Here is a 22,765-nt window from a genome sequence, read left to right on the forward strand (position 1 = left end):
ACCTTCAAGGTCCATTCATGTTGTCAAAAATGGTAGAATTTCCTCATTTTTATGGCTGAATAATATTCCATTGCTTTACCCATAACTTCTTTATTCATTTATCCATTGATGTATGCTTAGCTTCTTTCCATGTCTTGACTATTGTAAATAATGCTGCTATGAACATGGGGGTGCAGATTATCTTTTTGAGTTACTGTTTTCATTTCCTTTGGATATATTCCCAGGAGTTGAATTGCTGGATCATATGGTGGTTCTATTTTTAGTTTCTTGAAGATCCTCCATACTGTTTTTGAGATGATTTTCTTGTGTAGTGACTGGGTTCCCTGTGGATGGGTGCCATCAGTTCTGTGGAGGTTTGCCCATCTCGTTTGACTGGGGGAGGGCATTGGAGTCAGAGGAACTAAGGCTTCTGTTTTGGACAAGAATTCATGCTAAGATAGCTTAGTGGTGATAGCTCTTTCTGTCTCCTCTTCCTTCCCATAACTTTTCCTCCTATTATAAGGAATCAGTAGAGCCTGACTTAGAAGGTAAGCCTGGGATTCCTGCCCAGTAACCTCCCCAGAGCTTCCTTCCCCTCCTGGTTCTTCAGAACTGTAGATAAGGTGCTTTAGCAGCAGGGTCACCACACTGTACTGCACTGACAGCACTTGCTCCAGGGCTGAGTCGGAAGCTGGAGTCATGTACCTTGAAAGGAATTGAACAAAGGAGTAAACTGAGCTCAGGACAGTGGTCACAATGCTGTTGGCAGCCACAGTCCATCCCACCCCAGACTCTGCAAAAAGTGTCCTCAGAGCTAAACCAACCACTAATGGTAGAAACATCTAGAAATGACTGAATTATCAGTGAGAAGTCCGTCATTTCTGCCTTCAAATGCCTCCATACATGAGTGATCTTACACAAAACATTACAGGAGCTGCCCCGAGGAAAAAGGAGGTTCTGCAGTATATCAAGTGCTACAGGTCAGAACTGAAAACAATTTCATACATTTCTGTAGCACTTCATACTTTTTAAAGTGTCTTTCCTTAATAGTTATGATGATAATATGAGGATTTTTTTCTCTTCTTTTCCCTATATATACAACTATATGTTCCCACCTTGTGATGATTGTTCCTTATAAAACTGTAGGCTAGTCCAATAATGCTGTCATTCTCCCTAACATTTATGGCTCTGGGAATTACCCCAGAATCACAGCACATTATTTTTATAATGCTTAGTGGAATAAACATTTGTCCTTTTAGATGCATTTTTCTTTGGCTTAGAAAAGAAACCAAGCTTTGTAAATAAAGTGAAAGATAAAAATTTGTTTAGCACAAGATGTGAATCCAAAATAATAAGATTAAATTTTTGGATGCATCTTGTTAAGTGTCACTGGGAGTATTTCCCAAAGAAGCATTAAATTTTTTTTTTGTTGTTGTTGCAATTGTGCTATTATCATTGGAACATTCTTTGTGGGTTCTGGTGTGCTTGGTTAAAAAGATATTCATTTTACTGTCATTTTTTAGCTTTTAATTTATCCCTCCTAACATTTCTGTGAAGTAGGTGGGAGAAATCTTATCATCCCCTTATGGAAAAGAGGAAACAGAGACAAGGAGAGCTGAAGAGATTTGTCCACAGGCTCAGGTGAGCTCTCCTGGACAATTCCTTATCCTTTCCCACCCCCGACTTCACTTCAAGTAACAAGCAGGTGAAAAAAGTATAGAGCAATTTGTGCAAATCCATCTCCAGTTCACTAGTAGAGAACACAGACCATTAGTTATTGTTTCCTGGTAATCAAGGACTCATCAACTAGAGCTGTTTATGTTTGAGAGAAACATGGTAGAAAAGAGCATGAGGGCTTCCCTGGTGGCGCAGTGGTTGAGAGTCTGCCTGCCGATGCAGAGGACACGGGTTCGTGCCCCGGTCCAGGAAGATCCCACATGCCGCGGAGCGGCTAGGCCTGTGAGCCATGGCCGCTGAGCCTGCACGTCCAGAGCCTGTGCTCCGCAATGGGAGAGGCCACAACAGTGAGAGGCCCGCGTACTGCCAAAAAAAAAAAAAAAAAAGAAAAGAGCATGAGGTTTCAAGTCAGTGAGACTTGGTTTACATTATGGCTCCATTCTTAGCTTGTTCTGGGAACTTTGAGAAAGTACCTGGTTACTCCTGAAACTCAGGTTAATATCTGAAAGTGAGGTTAATAATATTTATCTTGTGGTGTGACACATACTAAAATTGAGCTTGATTGTGTACAGATGTTGTTGTATAGTAGGTGCCTAATAAATATTTACAGCACAAATAAGCTTTGGAGACATCATCTTCCAGTAGGAAAGAGAAATGGCATCTGTTTCAAGGATGATGTGTTTTATTTTTTTGTCTAACCCTGAATAAAAGTCTACCAAAGGCTCTCTGATTTCCTTCTGAGGACTGCCAAATCATAGGTTAATGAAAGTATGAAAATCTTTACTCCTTGTACAAGCTCATTTTTAGAGTTAGACAATTGGGCCCTCAGAAAGAAAATGGATTTAAAAAAAAAATAATTCACACATCTAGTCCACAGCAGAGCCAGAACTAGAACCCAGGCCTTCTGAATTCCAGTACAATTCTTTCCTGCTACCTTGCAGTGATCTGTTCTACAGACCAAGGTTACTTTAGAGTGAAAAATACCCTACATTTACTTTCCAGAGGTGTAGCAATGACATACCTGAAAACTCCTGAACCATAAAGGATGGTGACCACAAGAAAATGAGATGAGCAGGTAGAGAAGATCTTGCTCTGACCCGTGGCAGAGTTGATCCCCACAGCTGTCATGATACGGGTGTAGGATCCCAGCAATAGGACAAGGGTACCAAGGCCCAGGACCACCATGGTGGTCAGGATGGAGGCAATGTTAACGTAGGGCTCAGAACAGGCCAACACGAACATTGGGGGAAGCTCGCAGGCAAAACTGCGAATGAGGTTGGGGCCACAGAAGTGATGCTGAGCAAGGAGGATGGTGTTAACAAGGCCCATCCCCATTCCTATGGCCCAGGTTGCTCCCATGAGGCCAGTACACACCTTCTTCATAGCCACCACATACAGCACTGGGTGGCACATGGCCTGGAACTGGTCACAGGCCATGACTGAAAGAAGGCAAGCTTCAGTGGCCCCGGAAAATACGACCAAGGAGATCTGGGTGAAACACTCAAGGAGGATTATAGCCTTCCACTTGGAAAGAAGGTTCTCTAGCAGCTTAGGAACTATGATTGAGGAATAGAAAGCATCCAGGAAGGAGATGTGACTGAGGAAGAAGTACATGGGGGTGCAGAGATGGCAACCAGTCCTGATCACCAGCAGCATCAGCAGGTTTCCTGTGAGGGAACCCTGTAAATCACCAGTAATATTACAAATAGTACTACCTGGATCTGAGGGTTGTTGAGTAGTCCTAGGAGAACAAACGCAGTGACTGTGGTTATGTTGCCAACTTCCACGGAACATTTGAGTTTCCCTTCAGAGGGACAAGAACAGAAAAGAATGCTCAAATGTGTTATGAGTTCCAGAGCATGGCTGGGGATGAGGCATTATGAATAAAGCTGTAGGGATGACCCAGGACAGATCATGTAGCAGAGGCAACCTTGTCATGTCAGACCTCATCAACCCTTCCCAACTCAGGGCAATAATCTATTGCCTAAGGTGGAGAAGTGGGAAGGAAGAGTGCAGAGAATCAAACCTGGAAAGGAAGGAGAAGAGAAAAGAGATTATTCAGACTGGAGAAGGAAAGGAAGGGAGTTGGAAATAGACTCCAGAGCACTGAGAAGTTCTCTTCTTCAGTTCCAAAAGGAACTGAGTTCAAACCACAGGAAGGCTTACTGGCATAGTGAGTAAGCAATAAACATTTTGGCTGACCATCTGGCTGATAGACCACGATGCATGTTTGAATGATTGGTAGAGGCATTGTGACACCTGATGATGGCACAAGACCTTTCTCTGTCACTGTAAGTTCATGAATAAGTCACTTGGGTTTCTCATTAAAAAACAAACAAACAAACAACAATCTGGGAAAGCTAGATGGTTTATAAAGTTCTTTTCAGCTTAGAAATTCTAAAGGTTGGGGGACAATCTTCCTTGGGTATCTCTGGTACTAAATGGAAATCTTCTCTCCTTCTGTGTCAACCCAAGCAGAAGTGGCACATGAGTAGTCTGGCTTCATGGAAGCCAGGCAGGAGCATGTCCTCAAATTGGAGGGGAGAGCTGTGCACATCAGTTACTCCAAGGGCTTCCCATTCCAGGATTTCTGTGAATTTATAATGTCCACTTGTTTGCACTGTAATCTCAGGACTTAACATGAGAGTCCATGAAGACTGTGCTGAAGGTGCTATGGAAGATGGTGGAGTAGAAGGATGTGCGTTCACTCCTTCTTACGAGAGCACTGGAATCACAGCTAACTGCTGAACAATCATCGACAGGAAGACACTGGAACTCACCATAAAAGATACCCCACATTCAAAAACAAAGGAGAAGCCACAGTGAGATGGTAGGAGGGGCACAATCACAATAAAATCAAATCCCATAACTGCTTGATGGGTGACTCACAAACTGGAGAACACTTATACCACAGAAGTCCACCCACTGGAGTGAAGGTTCTGAGCCCCATGTCAGGCTTCCCAACCTGGGGTTCTGGCAATAGGAGGAGGAATTCCTAGAGAATCAGACTTTGAAGGCCAATGAGAATTGATTGCAGGACTTTGACAGGACTGGGGGAAACAGAGACTTCACTCTTGGAGGGCACACACAAACTAGTGTGTGCATCAAGACCCAGGGGAAGGAGCAGTGACCCCATAGGAGACTGAACCAGACCTACCTGCTAGAGTTGGAGAGTCTCCTGCAGAGGTGGTGGGTGGCTGTGGCTCACCATGAGGACAAGGACACTGGCAACAGAAGTAATCCTTGGCGTGAGCCCTCCCAGAGTCCGCAATTAGCCCCACCATAGAGTGGGGTAGGCTCCAGTGGTGGGCTGCCTCAGGCCAAACAACCAACGGGGAGGGAACCCAGTCCCACCCATCAGCAGACAAGTGGATTAAAGTTTTACTGAGCTTTGCCTAGCAGAGCAACAGCCAGCTCTACCCACCACCAGTCCCTCCCATTAGGAAGCTTGCACAAGCTTCTTAGATAGCCTCATCCACCAAAGGGCAGACAGCAGAAGCAAGAGGAACTACAGTCTTGCAGCCTGTGGGAAAAAAACCACATTCACAGAAAGACAGACAAAATGAAAATGTAGAGGACTATATACCAGATGAGGGAAGAAGATAAAACTCCAGAAAAACAGCTAAATGAAGTGGAGATAGGCAACTTTGCAGAAAAAGAATTCAGAATAATGACAGTGAAGATGATCCAGGACCTCGGAAAAAGAATGGAGGTCAAGATCGAGAAGATGCCAGAAATGTTTAACAAAGACCTAGAAGAATTAAAGAACAAACAAACACCTAGAAAAATTAAAGAATAAACAGAGAGGAACAATACAATAACTGAAATGGAAACTACACTAGAAGGAATCAATAGCAGAATAACCGAGGCAGAAGAAAGGATAAGTGACCTGGAAGACAGAATGGTGGAATTCACTGTCATGGAACAGAATAAAGATAAAAGAATTAAAAGAAATGAAGGGCCTCCCTGGTGGCGCAGTGGTTGAGAGTCCGCCTGCCGATGCAGGGGATACGGGTTCGTGCCCCGGTCTGGGAGGATCCCATATGCCGCGGAGCGGCTGGGCCCGTGAGCCATGGCCTCTGGGCCTGCGCGTCCGGAGCCTGTGCTCCGCAACGGGAGAGGCCACAGCAGTGAGAGGCCCGCATACCGCAAAAAGAAAAAAAAAAAAAAAAAAAAAAAGAAATGAAGACAGCTTAAGAGACCTCTGGGACAACATTAAACACAACAACATTTTCATTATAGGGGTCCCAGAAGGAGAAGAGAGAGAGAAAGGACCTGAGAAAGTATTTGAAGAGATTATAGTCGAAAAATCCCCTAACATGGGAAAGGAAATAGCCACCCAAGTCCAAGAAGCTCAGAAAGTCCCAAGAAAGATAAATCCAAGGAGAAACACACTGATACACATAGTAATCAAATTGACAAAAATAAAAGACAAAGAAAAATTATTGAAAGCAGCAAGGGAAAAATGACAAATAACATACAAGGGAACTCCCATAAGGTTAACAGCTGATTTCTCAGCAGAAACTCTAGAAGCCAGAAGGGAGTGGCACAATATACTTAAAGTGATGAAAGGGAAGAACGTACAACCAAGGTTACTCTACCTGGCAAGGATCTCATTCAGATTCAATGGAGAAATCAAAAGCTTGACAGACAAGCAAAAGCTAAGAGAATTCAACACCAACAAACCAGCTTTACAACAAATGCTAAAGGAACGTCTCTAAGTGGGAAACGTTTTCTTCTCTCATAAGAGAAGAAAAGGACCTACTATAACAAACCCATAACAATTAAGAAAATGGTAATAGGAACATACATATCGATAATTACCTTAAACGTGAATGGATTAAATGCTCCAACCGCTGAATGGATACAAAAACAAGACCCATATATATGCTGTCTACAAGAGACCCATTTCAGACCTAGGGACACACACAGACTGAAAGTGAGGGTATGGAAAAAGATATTCCATACAAATGGAGATCAAAAGAAAGCTGGAGTAGCAATACTCATATCAGATAAAATAGACTTTAAAATAAAGAATGTTACAAGAGGGCTTCCCTGGTGGCGCAGTGGTTGAGAGTCCGCCTGCCGATGCAGGGGACACGGGTTCGTGCCCCGGTCTGGGAAGATCCCACATGCCGCGGAGCGGTTGGGCCCGTGGGCCATGGCTGCTGGGCCTGTGCGTCCAGCCTGTGCTCCGCAATGGGAGGGGCCACAACAGTGAGAGGCCCGCGTACGACAAAAAAAAAAAAAAAAGAATGTTACAAGAGACAAGGAAGGACACTACATAATGATCAAGGGATTGATCCAAGAAGAGGATATAACAATTATAAATATATATGCACCCAACATAGGAGCACCTCGATACATAAGGCAACTGCTAACTGATATAAAAGAGGAAATCGATAGTAACACAATAATTGTGGGAGACTTTAACACCTCATTTACACCAATGATCAGAATATCCAGACAGAAAATTAATAAGGAAACACAAGTTTTAAAAGACACAATAGACCCTATAGATTTAATTGATATTTATAGGACATTCCATCCAAAACCAGCAGATTACACTTTCTTCTCAAGTGCACATGGAACATTCTCCAGGAGAGGTCACATCTTGGGTCACAAATCAAGCTACGGTAAATTTAAGAATATTGAAATCATATCAAGCATCCTTTCTGACCACAACTCTATGAGATTAGAAATCAATTACAGGGAAAAAAATGTAAAAAACACAAACACATGGAGGCTAAACAATACGTTACTAAATAACCAAGAGATCACTGAAGAAATAAAGAGGAAATCAGAAAATACCTAGAGACAAATGACAATGAAAACAACACGATCCAAAACCTATGGGATGTAGCCAAAGCAGTTCTAAGAGGGAAGTTTATAGCAATACAAGCCTACTCAAGAAACAGGAAAATCTCAGATAAACAATCTAACATTACACCTAAAGGAACTAGAGAAAGAAGAACAAAGAGAACCCAAAGTTAGTAGAAGGAAAGAAATCATAAAGATCACAGCAGAAATAAATGCAATAGAAACAAAAAAACAATAGCAAAGATCAATAAAACTAAAAGTTGGTTCTTTGAGAAGGTAAACAAAGTTGATAAACCTTTAGCCAGACTCATCAAGTAAAAGAGGGAGAGGACTCAAAACAATAAAAATAGAAATGAAAAAGGAGAAGTTACAACGGACACGACAGAAATACAAAGCAGCCTAAGAGACTACTACAAGCAAAACTATGCCAATGAAATGGACAACCTGGAAAGATGGACAAATTCTTAGAAAGGTATAAGCTTCAAAGACTGAACAAGGAAGAAATAGAAAATATGATCAGACCAACTGAACAAGGAAGAAATAGAAAATATGATCAGACCAATCATCAGTAATGAAATTGAAACTGTGATTAAAAATCTTCCAACAAGCAAAAGTCCAGGATCAGATGGCTTCACAGGTGAATTCTACTGAATATTTAGAGAAGAGCTAGTGCCTACCCTACTCAAAGTCTTCCAGAAAATTGCAGAGGAGGAACACTCCTAAACTCAATCTATGAGGCCACCATCACTGTGATACCAAAACCAGATAGAGACACTACAAAAAAAGAAAATTACTGTATATTACTATATTATTGATGCATATACATGCAAAAATCCTCAACAAAATACTAGCAAACAGAATCCAACAACACATTAAAAGGATCATACACCATGATCAAGTGGGATTTAACACAGTGATGCAAGGGTTCTCCAATATATGCAAATCAATCAATGTGATACACCATATTAACAAATTGAAGAAAAAAACCATATGATCATCTCAATAGATGCAGAAAAAGCTTTTGACAAAATTCAACACCGATTTATGATAAAAACTCTCCAGACAGTTTAGAGGGAACCTACCTCAACATAATAAAGGGCATATATGACAAAACCACAGCAAACTTCACTCTCAATGGTGAAAAACTGAAAGCATTTCCTCTAAGATCAGGAACAAGACAAGAATGTCCACTCTTGCCACTATTATTCAACATTGTTTTGGGAGTCCTAGCCATGGCGATCAGACAAGAAAAAGAGATAAAAGGAAAGAAATTGGAAAAGAAGAAAAACTGTTACTGTTTGCAGATGACATGATACTATACATAGAGAATCCTAAAGATGCTACCAGAAAACTACGGGAGCTAATCAATGAATTTGGTAAAGTAGCATGATATAAAATTAATGCACAGAAATCTCTTGCATTCGTATACACTAATGATGAAATATCTGAAAGAGAAATTAAGGAAACATTCCCATTTACCACTGCAATAAAAAGAATAAAATATCTAGGAATAAACCTACCTAGGGAGACAAAAGACCTGTATGCAAAAACTATGACACTGATGAAAGAAATTAAAGATGATACAAACAGATGGAGAGATATACCATGTTCTTGACTTGGAAGAATCAATATTGTGAAAATGACTCTACTACCCAAAGCAATCTATAGATTCAATGCAATCTCTATCAGACTACCACTGGCATTTTCCACAGAACTAGAACAAAAAATTTCACAATTTGTATGGAAACACAAAAGACCCCGAATAGCCAAAGCAGTCTTGAGAAAGAAAAATGGAGCTGGAAGAATCAGACTCCCTGGCTTCAGACTATACTACAAAGCTACAGTAATCAAGACAGTATGGTACTGGCACAAAAACAGAAGTATAGACCAATGGAACAGGAGAGAAAGCCCAGAGATAAACCCACACACATATGGTCATCTTATCTTTGATAAAGGAGGCAAGAATATACGATGGAGAAAAGACAGCCTCTTCAATTAGTGGTGCTGGGAAAACTGGACAGCTACATGTAAAAGAATGAAATTAGAACACTCCCTAACATCATACACAAAAATAAGCTTAAAATGGATTAAAGACCTAAATGTAAAGCCAGACACTATCAAACTCTCAGTGGAAAACATAGGCAGAACACTCTATGACATAAATCACAGCAAGATCCTTTTTGACCCACCTCCTAGAGAAATGAAAATAAAAACAAAAATAAACAAATGGGACCTAATGAAGCTTAAAAGCTTTTACACAGCAAAGGAAACCATAAACAAGAAGAAAAGACAACCCTCAGAATGGGAGAAAATATTTGCAAACGAATCAACGGACAAAGGATTAATCTCCAAAATATATAAACAGCCCATGCAGCTCAATATTAAAAAAACAAACATCCCAATCCAAAAATGGGCAGAAGACCTAAATGGACATTTCTCCAAAGAAGACATACAGATGGCCAAGAAGCACATGAAAAGCTGCTTAGCATCACTAATTATTAGAGAAATTAGAGAAATGCAAATCAAAACTACAATGAGGTATCACCTTACAGCAGTTAGAATGGGCATCATTAGAAAATGTACAAAAAGAAATGCTGGAGAGGGTGTGGAGAAATGGGAACACTCTTGCACTGTTGGTGGGAATGTAAATTGATACAGCCACTATGGAGAACAGTATGGAGGTTCCTTAAAAAACTAAAAATTGAATTACCATATGATCTAGCAATCCCACTACTGGGCATATACCCAGAGAAAACCATAATTCAAGAAGACACATGCACCCCAATGTTCATTGCAGCACTATTTACAATAGCCAGGTCATGGAAGCAACCTAAATGCCCATCGACAGAGGAATGGATAAAGAAGATGTGGTACATATATACAATGGAATATTACTCAGCCATAAAAAGGAATGAAATTGGGTCATTTGTAGAGACGTGGATGGATCTAGAGACAGTCATACAGAGTGAAGAAAGTCAGAAAGAGGAAAACAAATATCGTATATTAACACATATATGTGCAACCTAGAAAAATGGTACAGATGAACCAGTTTGCAGGACAGGAATAAAGATGCAGGTGTAGAGAATGGACTTGAGGACACGGGGAGGGGGAATTGTAAGCTGCGATGAAGCGAGAGAGTAACATTGACATATACAGGTAGCTAGTGGGAAGAAGCTGCATCGCACAGGGAGATCAGCTCAGTGCTTTGTGACCGCCTAGAGGGGTGGGATAGGGAGGGTGGGAGGGAGAGGCAAGGGGAGGGGCTATGGGGATATATGTATACATATAGCAGATTCACTTTGTTGTACAGCAGAAACTAACACAACACTGTAAAGCAATTATACTCCAATAAAGATGTTAAAGAAAAAAAATACTGCACTGTATACTGAAAAAGAAGACGATGAAGAGAGTAGCTTCATATTCATGGGTCGATGTCCTTCTCTGCCTGGATAAGTGAAAAACTGAGCCAGAGAGGGGAGTAGAGACAGATGGCAGGGCACAGGAAGTGAAGTAGGGTTAGAGTGACAACAGAGGAGAGGACTGCAACCCAAGAGCTGGTGTTCTAAAAATGTGTGAGTATCTGGTGCATCACATGGACACTCAGAAGGTATCTGGGTTTGAACAGGTATACCTCACAGACACAGGATAAATTCACACCCAGTAGAGTAAACATTCTTACCCTAATCTCTTTTTCTTCCCCAACAGTGGAGAATCTACAGCTTAGAAGTGGGAGCAGAAAAAGATGTCCGAGAGACAGACAAGGCCACTTGTCTCTATTTCTAGTGCGTTGAGTGGGACAAGGAACAGAAGAGTGGAAAACCCTCTGGTCCACTGCACCTTCCCCAAAGCACAGGTCAAGCCTATGCTTGGGAAAAGGGAACAGGTACAATGTGCGTTGAGTCTGAGATTAAAATATTTGTGTGCACAGACTTTTTTTTTTTTTTTTTTCCGGTACGCGGGCCTCTCATTGTTGTGGCCTCTCCCGTTGCGGAGCACAGGCTCCGGACACGCAGGCTCAGCGGCCATGGCTCACGGGCCCAGCCGCCCCGCGGCATGTGGGATCCTCTGGGACCGGGGCACGAATCCGTGTCCCCTGCATCGGCAGGCGGACTCTCAACCACTGCGCCACCAGGGAAGCCCGAAGCCAAAGCTTTTACTTCATCTCCACTCACATCTTCATAGTAGTGGACCCTTCCTTTGCAGGGCGTGCAATGCTGGCTACTCTGGGCCCGGTAGCTCTTAGGGATCTCCCGGGAGCCGCCGTCGGCAGGATGGGGAAGGGCAGGATCAGCACGTGGTTGCGGGGGTCCATGATTCTCAGGATACCACGCACCGGTTCTGCTTCTGCTCCTTGCTCTCCCAGGTGTTGACGTCTGCCATCAGCTTGTCTTCCATGATGGGCTTTAGCACCGACCGCGGTCGAAGAAGCCCTCCACCAGCTTGAAGAGGCTGTTTCATCGCGGTTGCTATGGTGTAACCAGGTGGGCGGAGCCGGCCCACGTAGTTGGTCGGCTGCGCAGAGGCCAGGGCGCCGGCTGGCCCTGCGGAGGGACCACCGGGAGAGGCATGCTCTCGGAGGTCCTGGGGTGGGCTGCCTTTTAAGCTTCCAGCCTGCCTCCCTGTCCTCTCCCTCCTCGTCACCCGCCACCTGATCTGGAGGAGCGGGCTCAGTCTGTTGCTGCCAAACAACATGTGGAAACGGTGGTGTGAAACAGGGCATCCCGCGCGCCAGGCCTGGGCCTTCTCTCGCCTCTCCTGGGCCCACCTGCTGGGCGCGGGGAGGCAGAGCAGCTCTCCCTTCATTTTTGAGGTACATTTTCTTTCATTTTGAGGTACATTTTGATGTATAGAACTCTAGTTTGCATTTATTTTCTTTCATCATTATCAGAATATTAACCCATAAGTCTTAAGGCTTCTATCACTTCTGTTGGGAAATCAATTTCAGTCTAAAGTTGGCTCCTTCGAAGGCAGGCTCGCCTTTACTTATTTCCCGGGTAAAAAGTACAAATGGAGGTCCTTGACCCAAGGCTCTTTTTTGTCGCACCATTGGGTCTTTCATGAACTGAGAAAGTCAGTGCATGCTTCCGTAATTCAGCACACACCGTTGAGCTCCATGAACACTCCTCACACCTGGTGTGCACACTCCTGTGGAAAGAGGGTTGTGAGAACCGGAAATGAACCTGAGGCTGTTTGGGCAGGGATTTCTGAGGTCCAGCTCTTTGAAGTAGGAGATACAGAGTATGCTGACTGTGGGTGGGTGTATCAGCTAGACTCTGCAGGACCCTCACCGTGTGAAGAGTGATGGGTGGGAAGGAAGCCAAACAAGCCCTAAAACGGAAGTCCAGGCCTGGACCACAGTTGCCTGTGTCTAAAGGTGGTACTGTTATGGACCTGGGTTCTTAGACTATTTAATCAATATAAATTGATAATAGGCCAGACAAGAAATTCAGGCATGGCTTTATTGGGACTCGTGCTGCAGCACGAGGGAGTGAAACCAAGTAACAGGTGCCCTTGCTCGCTCACTGAGGGCGAGCTGGTCCCTTAAATGGGGTGAGGGTAGGGGCAGATCCGTGGGTCAGGCCAGTGGGTGGCTTAGGTGGCCTGCCCACTCCCTTGGTGGTGCTGTGTGCAGGGATCATGGGTAGTACCCTGTGTTTGCTCCTGACGCCTCAGAAGTAGCAGTTGGGTTTTGGTCTTTCTGTTTTGCCCCAGCTGCACGTGCCTGCAGTTATTTTCAGCCCCTTATAGTTTCTTTGTACTCTGTTGCTGGAGGAGACTTTGTCCAGGTCCGAGCACTGCGGCAAAGGGTCCCAGGTCCCAGGTCCCAGCCTGTCTCAGTACTGTTTAAAGGTATTTTGTCTTTTGCCTCAGGCTGTTTAAAATTTTTTCTTTTTGCCTTTGGTTTTCAGTGGTTTAATATAAATGCCTAGATTTGTTTTCTTTTCTATTTATCTTGCTCGAGGTTCGTAGTGGTTATGAAACTACTCTCTCTTATCTCTAAACCCACCCTTATGCTTTGTGATGTGCAGAATATGGAAAGTATTTTCTTCTTTGACATCCAACTCCTCTTAGGTTGTGGCACTAAAGGGAGACTACTTGCTGTTTCTGTTCGCATCACCCCAGCAATAGCTGGGGTTCCACTTTCAGCTTTTTCTCAGCACTCCTGGAACTAGCGTCCTCATGCCCTCTCAGCCATAGCAGGAACAAGGAAGCTCCCCTTCCCAGCTTCATAAGACCCCTTCTCTGAGCTCCTGAGATGGCAGCACAGATGGGCAGCACCCTGTTTAAGGATCTGAGTCCCAGCTCATGGAGAATCTCTTGCAGGCTTTCAGTTGCTGATGATCCAACCTCTTCTCTTTGTTCCCTTAGCCCCAACTCTGTGATTACTATCTCTGTATTACCATAATGTTCCCTTTTCGCTTTTCCAATTTTTCAACTTCTGTTTAGCTACATTTTCATATTAAATTATATTGCTCTGTCCCATTCTGTCTGTCCTTTCTGTGACTCTAAAGATACGTATGTTAGATCTTACCATTTCCCATAAGACTTTGATGATTTTATGCTGTATTTCTCATTTTTTGGGTCTCTGTCTTTCAGTCAGGATATTTTCTGTTGACCCACATTCTAGTTTTATTCATCTTCTCTTCTTCTGTTTCTAATCTGCTTAATTTTGGTTATTATATTTTTCAGTTCTAGAGTTTACTTTTGGTTCTATTTTATAGAATCCAGTTCTCTAGAGACATTCTCCATTTTGCCACATATTTTCTTGAACACATTAATCAAACTCATTTAAAAGTGCACGTCTGAGTAGATAACGAGTATTGTCAAGGATGTGGAGAAAAAGGAACCCTTGTGCACTGTTGTTGGAAATGTAAATTAGTACAGCCATTATAGAAAACAGTAGGGAGAGCCCTCAAAAAATGAAAAATAGGACTGACATATGATTCAGCATCCTACTTCTGGCTATATATCCAAAGGAGGTGAAATCAGTATCTTGAAGAGATATCTGCATTACTGTGTTCATTGCAGCGTTATTCACAATAGCCAAGACATGGAAACAACCTAAGTGTATGCCAGTGAATGAATGGATAAAGAAAATGAGGTATAGCTATACAATGGAATATTATTCAGCCATAGAAAGAAGGAAATCCTACCATTTGTGACAAAATGGATGGACCTAGAGGGCAGTGTGGTAAGTGAAATAAGTCAGAAAGAAAGACAAATACTGTATGATCTCACTTATATGTAGAATCTCAAAAAGCTGAACTCTTAGAAACGGAGAGTAGATTGGTGGTTTCCAGGGGTTGGGGGAAATGAGAAGATGTTGGTCAAAGGGTACAAACTTCCAATTATAAGAAGAATAAGTTCTGGGGATCTAATGTACAGCATGATGACTAGTTAATCTAGTACAGTTAATACACTGTATTACATTCTTTAAATTTTCTGAGAGTTGATCTTAAATGTCCTCAACACACACACACAAAATGGTAATTACATGAGGCGATGGATGTGTTAACCTTATTGTGGTAATTATTTCACAATATACATGTATATCAAATCATCCTGCTGTGTGCTTTAAACTCACACAATGTTGTTTGTCAATTATATAAAGCTAGAAAAAAGGCAAATGTTTATTGAACAAATAGATGAATGAATATGAAAATGAAATAAAGTAAAATGCATGTCTGATAACTCTAATATCTGAGATCTCCAGTTGATCTGTTCTATGGTCTTTTATTTTCCTTTTTTGGTCATTTGGTCCCGTCTTAAGGAATACCTGACATTTTTAGAAATGAAATTGAGACTCTGGCTGATGTCATCTCAGTCCAGAAAAGGATGACTTTTGCTTTGTGCAGGCATTTAGAGTCAAATCATCTTAATCCAATCTGACACTGAGCCGTTTCAAAATTGTGTTTCCAAATTGTTGTAAGACTGTTCTATTTCTTGTTCAGTATTACTCCTATGGTATAGTGCTTCTGTGACCTTCCATGGCTCTAGCTAAAGGGGTAATTACCACTTACCTCTTCTTGGTGGACCCTTAGCTCCAATTTCAAACTACAGTTGTATCTGCTTGGCTTCTCAGCCTCATAGACTCTACTTTCTGTTCAGCTTTTTACCCTTTTATCATGTGCTACATACGGCATTTACGTATCTCATGGGGAAAATTGATGCAGAATGTTGGGCTCACCTTAAAAGATTTTGCTTCTTTTGGGGATCTTGACCCAACAAATCCTGCCTGCCTTGGTAGCCCTGAATTTTAAGTTTTGTGTCCATATACCCATGAACTGCCAAAAGCTCAGCTAAGGTTCTCAGCCTCTTAGCTATCGGTTTCTGCTAGGCTTCTCAGTCTCTTGGACATGTACCACTTACACACAGACAAAGGCCTTGAGGAGACAATTAATACAGAATATGAAGCTCATCTCAGTACTCTTCTCTTCCCTCTGAGGTCTTGTTCTCTGACTCCTGGCAGCCTTGTTAGACTTTCCAATACTTTCAAACAAATACTTTTTGCATTTCATTTATCTTTTTCTAGTTCTCGAAAGGAATGTTGATAGATAAAGCTGGTTCTACATGATCAGGAGTGAGGTGTCTACATTCTTTATAACTCAGAAAACATGAGATTTCTAGAATGATGGACTAACTTTGTAGGTAAAGCTTTGAATTCCCAAAAATCGTAGTTTGGGCTGTATCAAATATTTCTCTGTCATTCGGCTCTTGGTTGCCTTTCTCTGGATGTTCCACTTTCATCTCTGTGATAACTTGGTAGTGAGGTGATTTAAAGAGAAATTCCTTTCATTTTTCAAATGATTGTTGGGGGAGGGAGAAAGGAAGGGGGTGAAATCTGGCTTGACAAGAGCTGGCAAACCACTGCCTGTCCACCTCTGCACCTTTCTCTTATGCCCAGAAAAATTACATGCATTGATAGTGCTCCTAATATTCCTATTCCAGGTTTCTAAATCTTTCAACAAAGTCCTTTAGGAATACTGGGATCTGCACCATTCCCTATTTAGAGATGACATTTGAGTGATTGCTTCTATTAATTTCTCTCATAAATATTCAACTCTCTGAGTATATATAGTTGAGGCTTGTTCAGCAAAAGACAGACAATGTCCTAAGGCACTTGTTACAGCTGTGGCCAAGTACTACACAGTTGCTGCCAAAATACGTTTGTTGTACAGTGGCTACTTGGATTCTGTATCTTTTCTTGCATAATTGGGATACTTTAAATATTTTCTCTTAATGGGGCGACAACACATTCCCAACTTTCCAATTTCTGCCTTGAAAAACTGTTACCAAACACAGGTTTGTGTGCCTGATGCACAGTGAGGCCAAACAAACCAAAACGTCAGAGTTTGGAGCAGAGAAAAGTTTACTGCAGGGCCATGCAGGGAGAATGGGTGACTCATGCCCCCCCCCCCCCAAACTCCTGAACTCCCCAAAGCGTTTCAGCAAAGCATTTAAAAAAATTTTATAATGAAACAGATTAAGTTGAAAATTACAGATTATATGAGCACTATTCTTTCTATGTCTTTTCTAAGTCTCCATATGTATATTTTCCTCTAAATATATATACTTTACTTTTTGAAAATAGTATTTTACCTGAAAGGTGAGGAAAGTCTGAATTCATGTTTAATTCACAAAATTGCCTCAACTCAACAAATGTTTGGACTTAAGAAAATTACAGTTAGGTCTCCAGGCATCCTTTTTTTTTTAACATCTTTATTGGAGTATAATTGCCTTACATTGTTGTGTTAGTTTCTGCTGTATTACAAAGTGAATCAGCTATAAGTATACATATATCCCCATATCCCCTCCCTCTTGTGTCTGCCTCCCGCCCTCCCTATCCTTCTAGGTGGTCACAAAGCACTGAGCTGAGCTGATCTCCCTGTGCTATGTGGCTGCTTCCCAGTAGCTATCTGTTTTACATTTGGTAGTGTATATATGTCCATGCCACTCTCTCACTTCGTCTCAGCTTACCCTTCCCCTCCCCGTGTCCTCAAGTCCATTCTCTACATCTGCGTCTTTATTCCTGTCGTGCCCGTAGGTTCTTCAGAACCATTTTATTTTTTTAGATTCCATATATATGTGTTAGCATACGGTATTTGTTTTTCTCTTTCTGAATTACTTCACTCTGTATGACAGACTCAAGGTCCATCCACCTCACTACAAATATCTCAATTTCGTTTCTTTTTATGGCTGAGTAATATTCCATTGTATATATGTGCCACATCTTTTTTATCCATTCATCGATGATGGACACTTAGGTTGCTTCCATGTGCTGGCTATTGTAAATAGAGCTGCAATGAACATTTTGGTACATGACTCTTTTTGAATTATGGTTTTCTAAGGGTATATGCCCAGCAGTGGGATTGCTGGGTCGTATGGTAGTTCTATTTAGTTTTTTAAGGAACCTCCATGCTGTTCTCCATAGTGGCTGTATCAATTTACATTCCCACCAACAGTGCAAGAGTGTTCCCTTTTCTCCACACCCTCTCCAGCATTTATTGTTTGTAGATTTTTTGCTGATGGCCATTCTGACCGGTGTGAGATGATACCTCATTGTACTTTTGATTTGCATTTCTCTAATGATTAATGATGTTGAGCATTCTTTCATGTGTGTGTTGGCAATCTGCATATCTTCTTTGGAGAAATGTCTATTTAGGTCTTCTGACCATTTTTGGATTGGGCTGTTTTTTTTTGTTGTTGTTGTTATTGAGCTGCATGAGCTGGTTGTAAATCTTGGAGATTAATCCTTTGTCAGTTGCTTCATTTGCAAATATTTTCTCCCATTCTGAGGGTTGTCTTTTGGTCTTGTTTATGGTTTCCTTTGCTGTGCAAAAGCTTTTACGTTTCATTAGGTCCCATTTGTTTATGTTTGTTTTTATTTTCATTTCTCTAGGAGGTGGGTCAAAAAGGATCTTGCTGTGATTTATGTCATAGAGTGTTCTGCCTATGTTTTCCTCTAAGAGTTTGATAGTTTCTGGCCTTACATTTAGGTCTTTAATCCATTTTGAGCTTATTTTTGTGTATGGTGTTAGGGAGTGATCTAATCTCATACTTTTACATGTCCTTGTCCAGTTTTCCCAGCACCATTTGTTGAAGAGGCTGTTTTCTCCACTGTATATTCTTGCCTCCTTTATCAAAGATAAAGTGACCATATGTGCGTGGGTTTATCTCTGGGCTTTCTATCCTGTTCCATTGGTCTATATTTCTGTTTTTGTGCCAGTACCATACTGTCTTGATTACTGTAGCTTTGTAGTATAGTCTGAAGCCAGGGAGCCTGATTCCTCCAGCTCCGTTTTTTGTTCTCAAGATTGCTTTGGCTATTTGGGGTCTTTTGTGTTTCCATACAAATTGTGAAATGTTTTGTTCTAGTTCTGTGAAATATGCCAGTGGTAGTTTGATAGGGATTGCATTGAATCTGTAGATTGCTTTGGGTAGTAGAGTCATTTTCACAATGTTGATTCTTCCAATCCAAGAACATGGTATATCTCTCCATCTATTTGTATCATCTTTAATTTCTTTCATCAGTGTCTTATAATTTTCTGCATACAGGTCTTTTGTCTCCTTAGGTAGGTTTATTCCTAGATATTTTATTCTTTTTGTTGAAATGGTAAATGGGAGTGTTTTCTTAATTTCTCTTTCAGATTTTTCATCATTAGTGTATAGGAATGCCAGAGATTTCTGTGCATTAATTTTGTATCCTGCTACTTTACCAAATTCATTGATTAGCTCTCGTAGTTTTCTGGTAGCATCTTTAGGATTCTCTATGTAGAGTATCATGTCATCTGCAAACAGTGACAGTTTTACTTCTTCTTTTCCAATTTAGATTCCTTTTATTTCCTTTTTTTCTCTGATTGCTGTGGCTAAAACTTCCAAAACTATGTTGAATTGTTGAATAAGAGTGGTGAGAGTGGGCAACCTTGTCTTGTTCCTGATCTTAGTGGAAATGGTTTCAGTTTTTCACCATTGAGGACGATGTTGGCTGTGGGTTTGTCATATATGGCCTTTATTATGTTGAGGAAAGTTCTCTCTATGCCTACTTTGCAGGTTTTTTATCATAAATGGGTGTTAAATTTTGTCGAAAGCTTTCTCTGCATCTACTGAGATGATCATATGGTTTTTCTCTTTCAATTTGTTAATATGGTGTATCACATTGATTGATTTGTGTATATTTAAGAACCCTTGCATTCCTGGGATAAACCCCACTTGATCATGGCGTATGATCCTTTTAATGTGTTGTTGGATTCTGTTTGCTAGTATTTTGTTGAGGATTTTTGCATCTATGTTCATCAGTGATATTGGCCTGTAGTTTTCTTTCTTCGTGACATCTTTGTCTGGTTTTGGTATCAGGGTGATGGTGTCCTCGTAGAATGAGTTTGGGAGTGTTCCTCCCTCTGCTATGTTTTGGAAGAGTTTGAGAAGGATAGGTGTTAGCTCTTCTGTTAATGTTTGATAGAATTCGCCTGTGAAGCCATCTGGTCCTGGGCTTTTGTTTGTTGGAAGATTTTAAATCACAGTTTCAATTTCAGTGCTTGTGATTGGTCTGTTCATATTTTCTATTTCTTCCTGGTTCAGTCTTGGAAGGTTATACCTTCTAAAAATTTGTCCATTTCTTCCAGGTTGTCCATTTTATTGGCATAGAGTTGCTTGTAGTAATCTCTCATGATCCTTTGTATTTCTGCAGTGTCAGTTGTTCCTTTTCCTTTTTCATTTCTAATTCTATTGATTTGAGTCTTCTGCCTTTTTTCTTGATGAGTCTGGCTAATGGTTTATCAATTTTGTTTATCTTCTCAAAGAACCAGCTTTTAGTTTTTTTTTTGTTTTTTTTTTGTGGTACGCGTGCTTCTCACTGTTGTGGCCTCTCCCTTTGCAGAGCACAGGCTCTGGACGAACAGGCTCAGCGGCCATGGCTCACAGGCCCAGCCGCTCCATGGCATGTGGGATCTTCCCGGACCTGGGCACGAACCCATGTCCCCTGCATTGGCAGGCGGACTCTCAACCACTGCGCCACCAGGGAAGCCCTCAGCTTTTAGTTTTATTGATCTTTGCTATCGTTTCCTTCATTTCTTTTTCATTTATTTCTGATCTGATCTTTATGATTTCTTTCCTTCTGCTAACTTTGGGGTGTTTTTGTTCTTCTTTCTCTAATTGCTTTAGGTACAAGGTTAGGTTGTTTTTTTGAGATGTTTCCTGTTTCTTAAGGTAGGATTGTATTGCTATCAACTTCCCTCTTAGAACTGCTTTTGCTGCATCCCATAGGTTTTGGGTCATCGTGTCTCCATTGCCACTTGTTTCTAGGTATTTTTTGATTTCCTCTTTGATTTCTTCAGTGATCAGTTGGTTATTAAGTAGTGTACTGTTTAGCCTCCATGTGTTTGTGTTTTTTACAGATCTTTTCCTGTAATTGATATCTAGTCTCATAGTGTAGTGTTCGGAAAAGATACTTGATATGATTTCAGTTTTCTTAAATTTACAAAGGCTTGATTTGTGACCCAGGATATGCTCTATCCTGGAGAGTGTTCCATGAGCACTTGAGAAAAATGTGTATTCTGTTGTTTTTGGATGGAATGTCCTGTAAATATTAATTAAGTCCGTCTTGTTTAATGTATCATTTAAAGCTTGTGTTTCCTTATTTATTTTCATTTTGGATGATCTGTCCATTGGTGAAAGTGGGATGTTAAAGTCCCCTACTATGATTGTGTTACTGTCGATTTCCCCTTTTATGGCTGTTAGTATTTGCCTTATGTATTGACGTGCTCCTGCGTTGGGTGCCTAAAAATTTACAATTGTTATATCTTCTTCTCGGATCAATCCCTTGATCATTATGTAGTGTCCTTTTTCTCTCGTGATAGTCTTTATTTTAAAGTCTATTTTGTCTGATATGAGAATTTCTACTCCAGCTTTCTTTTGATTTCCATTTGCATGGAATATCTTTTTCCATCCCCTCACTTTCAGTCTGTATGTGTCCCTAGGTCTGAAGTGGGTCTCTTGTAGACACCATATATATGGGTCTTGTTTTTGTATCCATTCAGCCAGTCTGTGTCTTTTGGTGGGAGTATTTAATCCATTTACATTTAAGGTAATTATCAATATGTATGTTCCTATTCCCATTTTCTTAATTGTTTTGAGTTTGTTATTGTAGGTCTTTTCCTTCTCTTGTGTTTCTTGCCTAGAGAAGTTCCTTTAGCATTTGTTGTAAAGCTGGTTTGGTGGCGCTGAACTCTCTCAGCTTTTGCTTGTCTGTAAAGGTTTTAATTTCTCCATCAAATCTGAATGAGATCCTTGCTGAGTAGAGTAATCTTTGTTGTAGGTTTTTCTCCTTCATCGCTTTAAATATGTCCTGCTACTCCCTTCTGGCTTGCAGAGTTTCCGCTGAAAGATCAGCTGTTAACCTTATGGGGATTCCCTTGTGTGTTATTTGTTGTTTTTCCCTTGCTGCTTTTAATATGTGTTCTTTATATTTAATTTTTGATAGTTTGATTAATATGTGTCTTGGCGTGTTTCTCCTTGTATTTATCCTGTATGTGACTCTCTGTGCTTCCTATTTCCTTTCCCATATTAGGGAAGTTTTCAACTATAATCTCTTCAAATATTTTCTGTCCCTTTTTTTTCTCTTCTTCTTCTAGGACCGCCATAATTCAAATGTTGGTGCGTTTAATGTTGTCCCAGAGGTCTCTGAGACTTTCCTCAGTTATTTTCATTCCTTTTTCTTTATTCTGCTCTGCAGTAGTTATTTCCATTATTTTATCTTCCAGGTCAGTTATCCGTTCTTCTGCCTCAGTTATTCTGCTATTGATCCCTTCTAGAGTATTTTAAATTTCATTTATTGTGTTGTTCATTGTTGCTTGTTTCATCTTTAGTTCTTCTAGGTCCTTGTTAAATGTTTCTTGCATTTTCTCTGTTGTATTTCCAAGATTTTGGATCATCTTTGCTATCATTATTCTGAATTCTTTTTCAGGTAGACTGCCTATTTCCTCTTCATTTGTTAGGTCTGGTGGGTTTTTACCTTGCTCCTTCATCTGCTGTGTGTTTTTCTGTCTTCTCATTTTGCTTCTCTTACTGTGTTTGGGGTCTCCTTTTTGCAGGCTGCAGGTTCATAGTTCCCGTTGTTTTTGGTGTCTGTCCCCAGTGGGTGAGGTTGGTTCACTGGGTTGTGTAGGCTTCCTGGTGGAGGGGACTAGTGCCTGTGTTCTGGTGGATGAGGCTGGATCTTGTCTTTCTGGTGGGCAGGTCCACATCTGGTGGTGTGTTTTGGGGTGTCTGTGGACTTTTTGTGATTTTAGGC

General features: G+C 41.1%; 1 protein-coding gene across 1 annotated transcript; it reads right to left on the reverse strand.

Moving 5' to 3' along the window:
• Positions 1-520: 520 nt before the first annotated feature.
• Positions 521-11,788, reverse strand: OR5BS1 (olfactory receptor family 5 subfamily BS member 1; the record flags this gene model as incomplete). Its single annotated transcript, XM_081250232.1, is given in 6 exon segments — positions 521-589; positions 591-684; positions 2,678-3,335; positions 3,338-3,460; positions 10,851-10,921; positions 11,649-11,788. Coding segments are annotated over 6 exon segments (1,155 nt in total).
• Between the last annotated feature and the right edge of the window lie 10,977 nt (positions 11,789-22,765).

The sequence above is a fragment of the Mesoplodon bidens genome, assembly GCF_964165515.1.
Source record: "Mesoplodon bidens genome assembly, chromosome: 11".
Lineage (NCBI taxonomy): Eukaryota > Metazoa > Chordata > Mammalia > Artiodactyla > Ziphiidae > Mesoplodon > Mesoplodon bidens.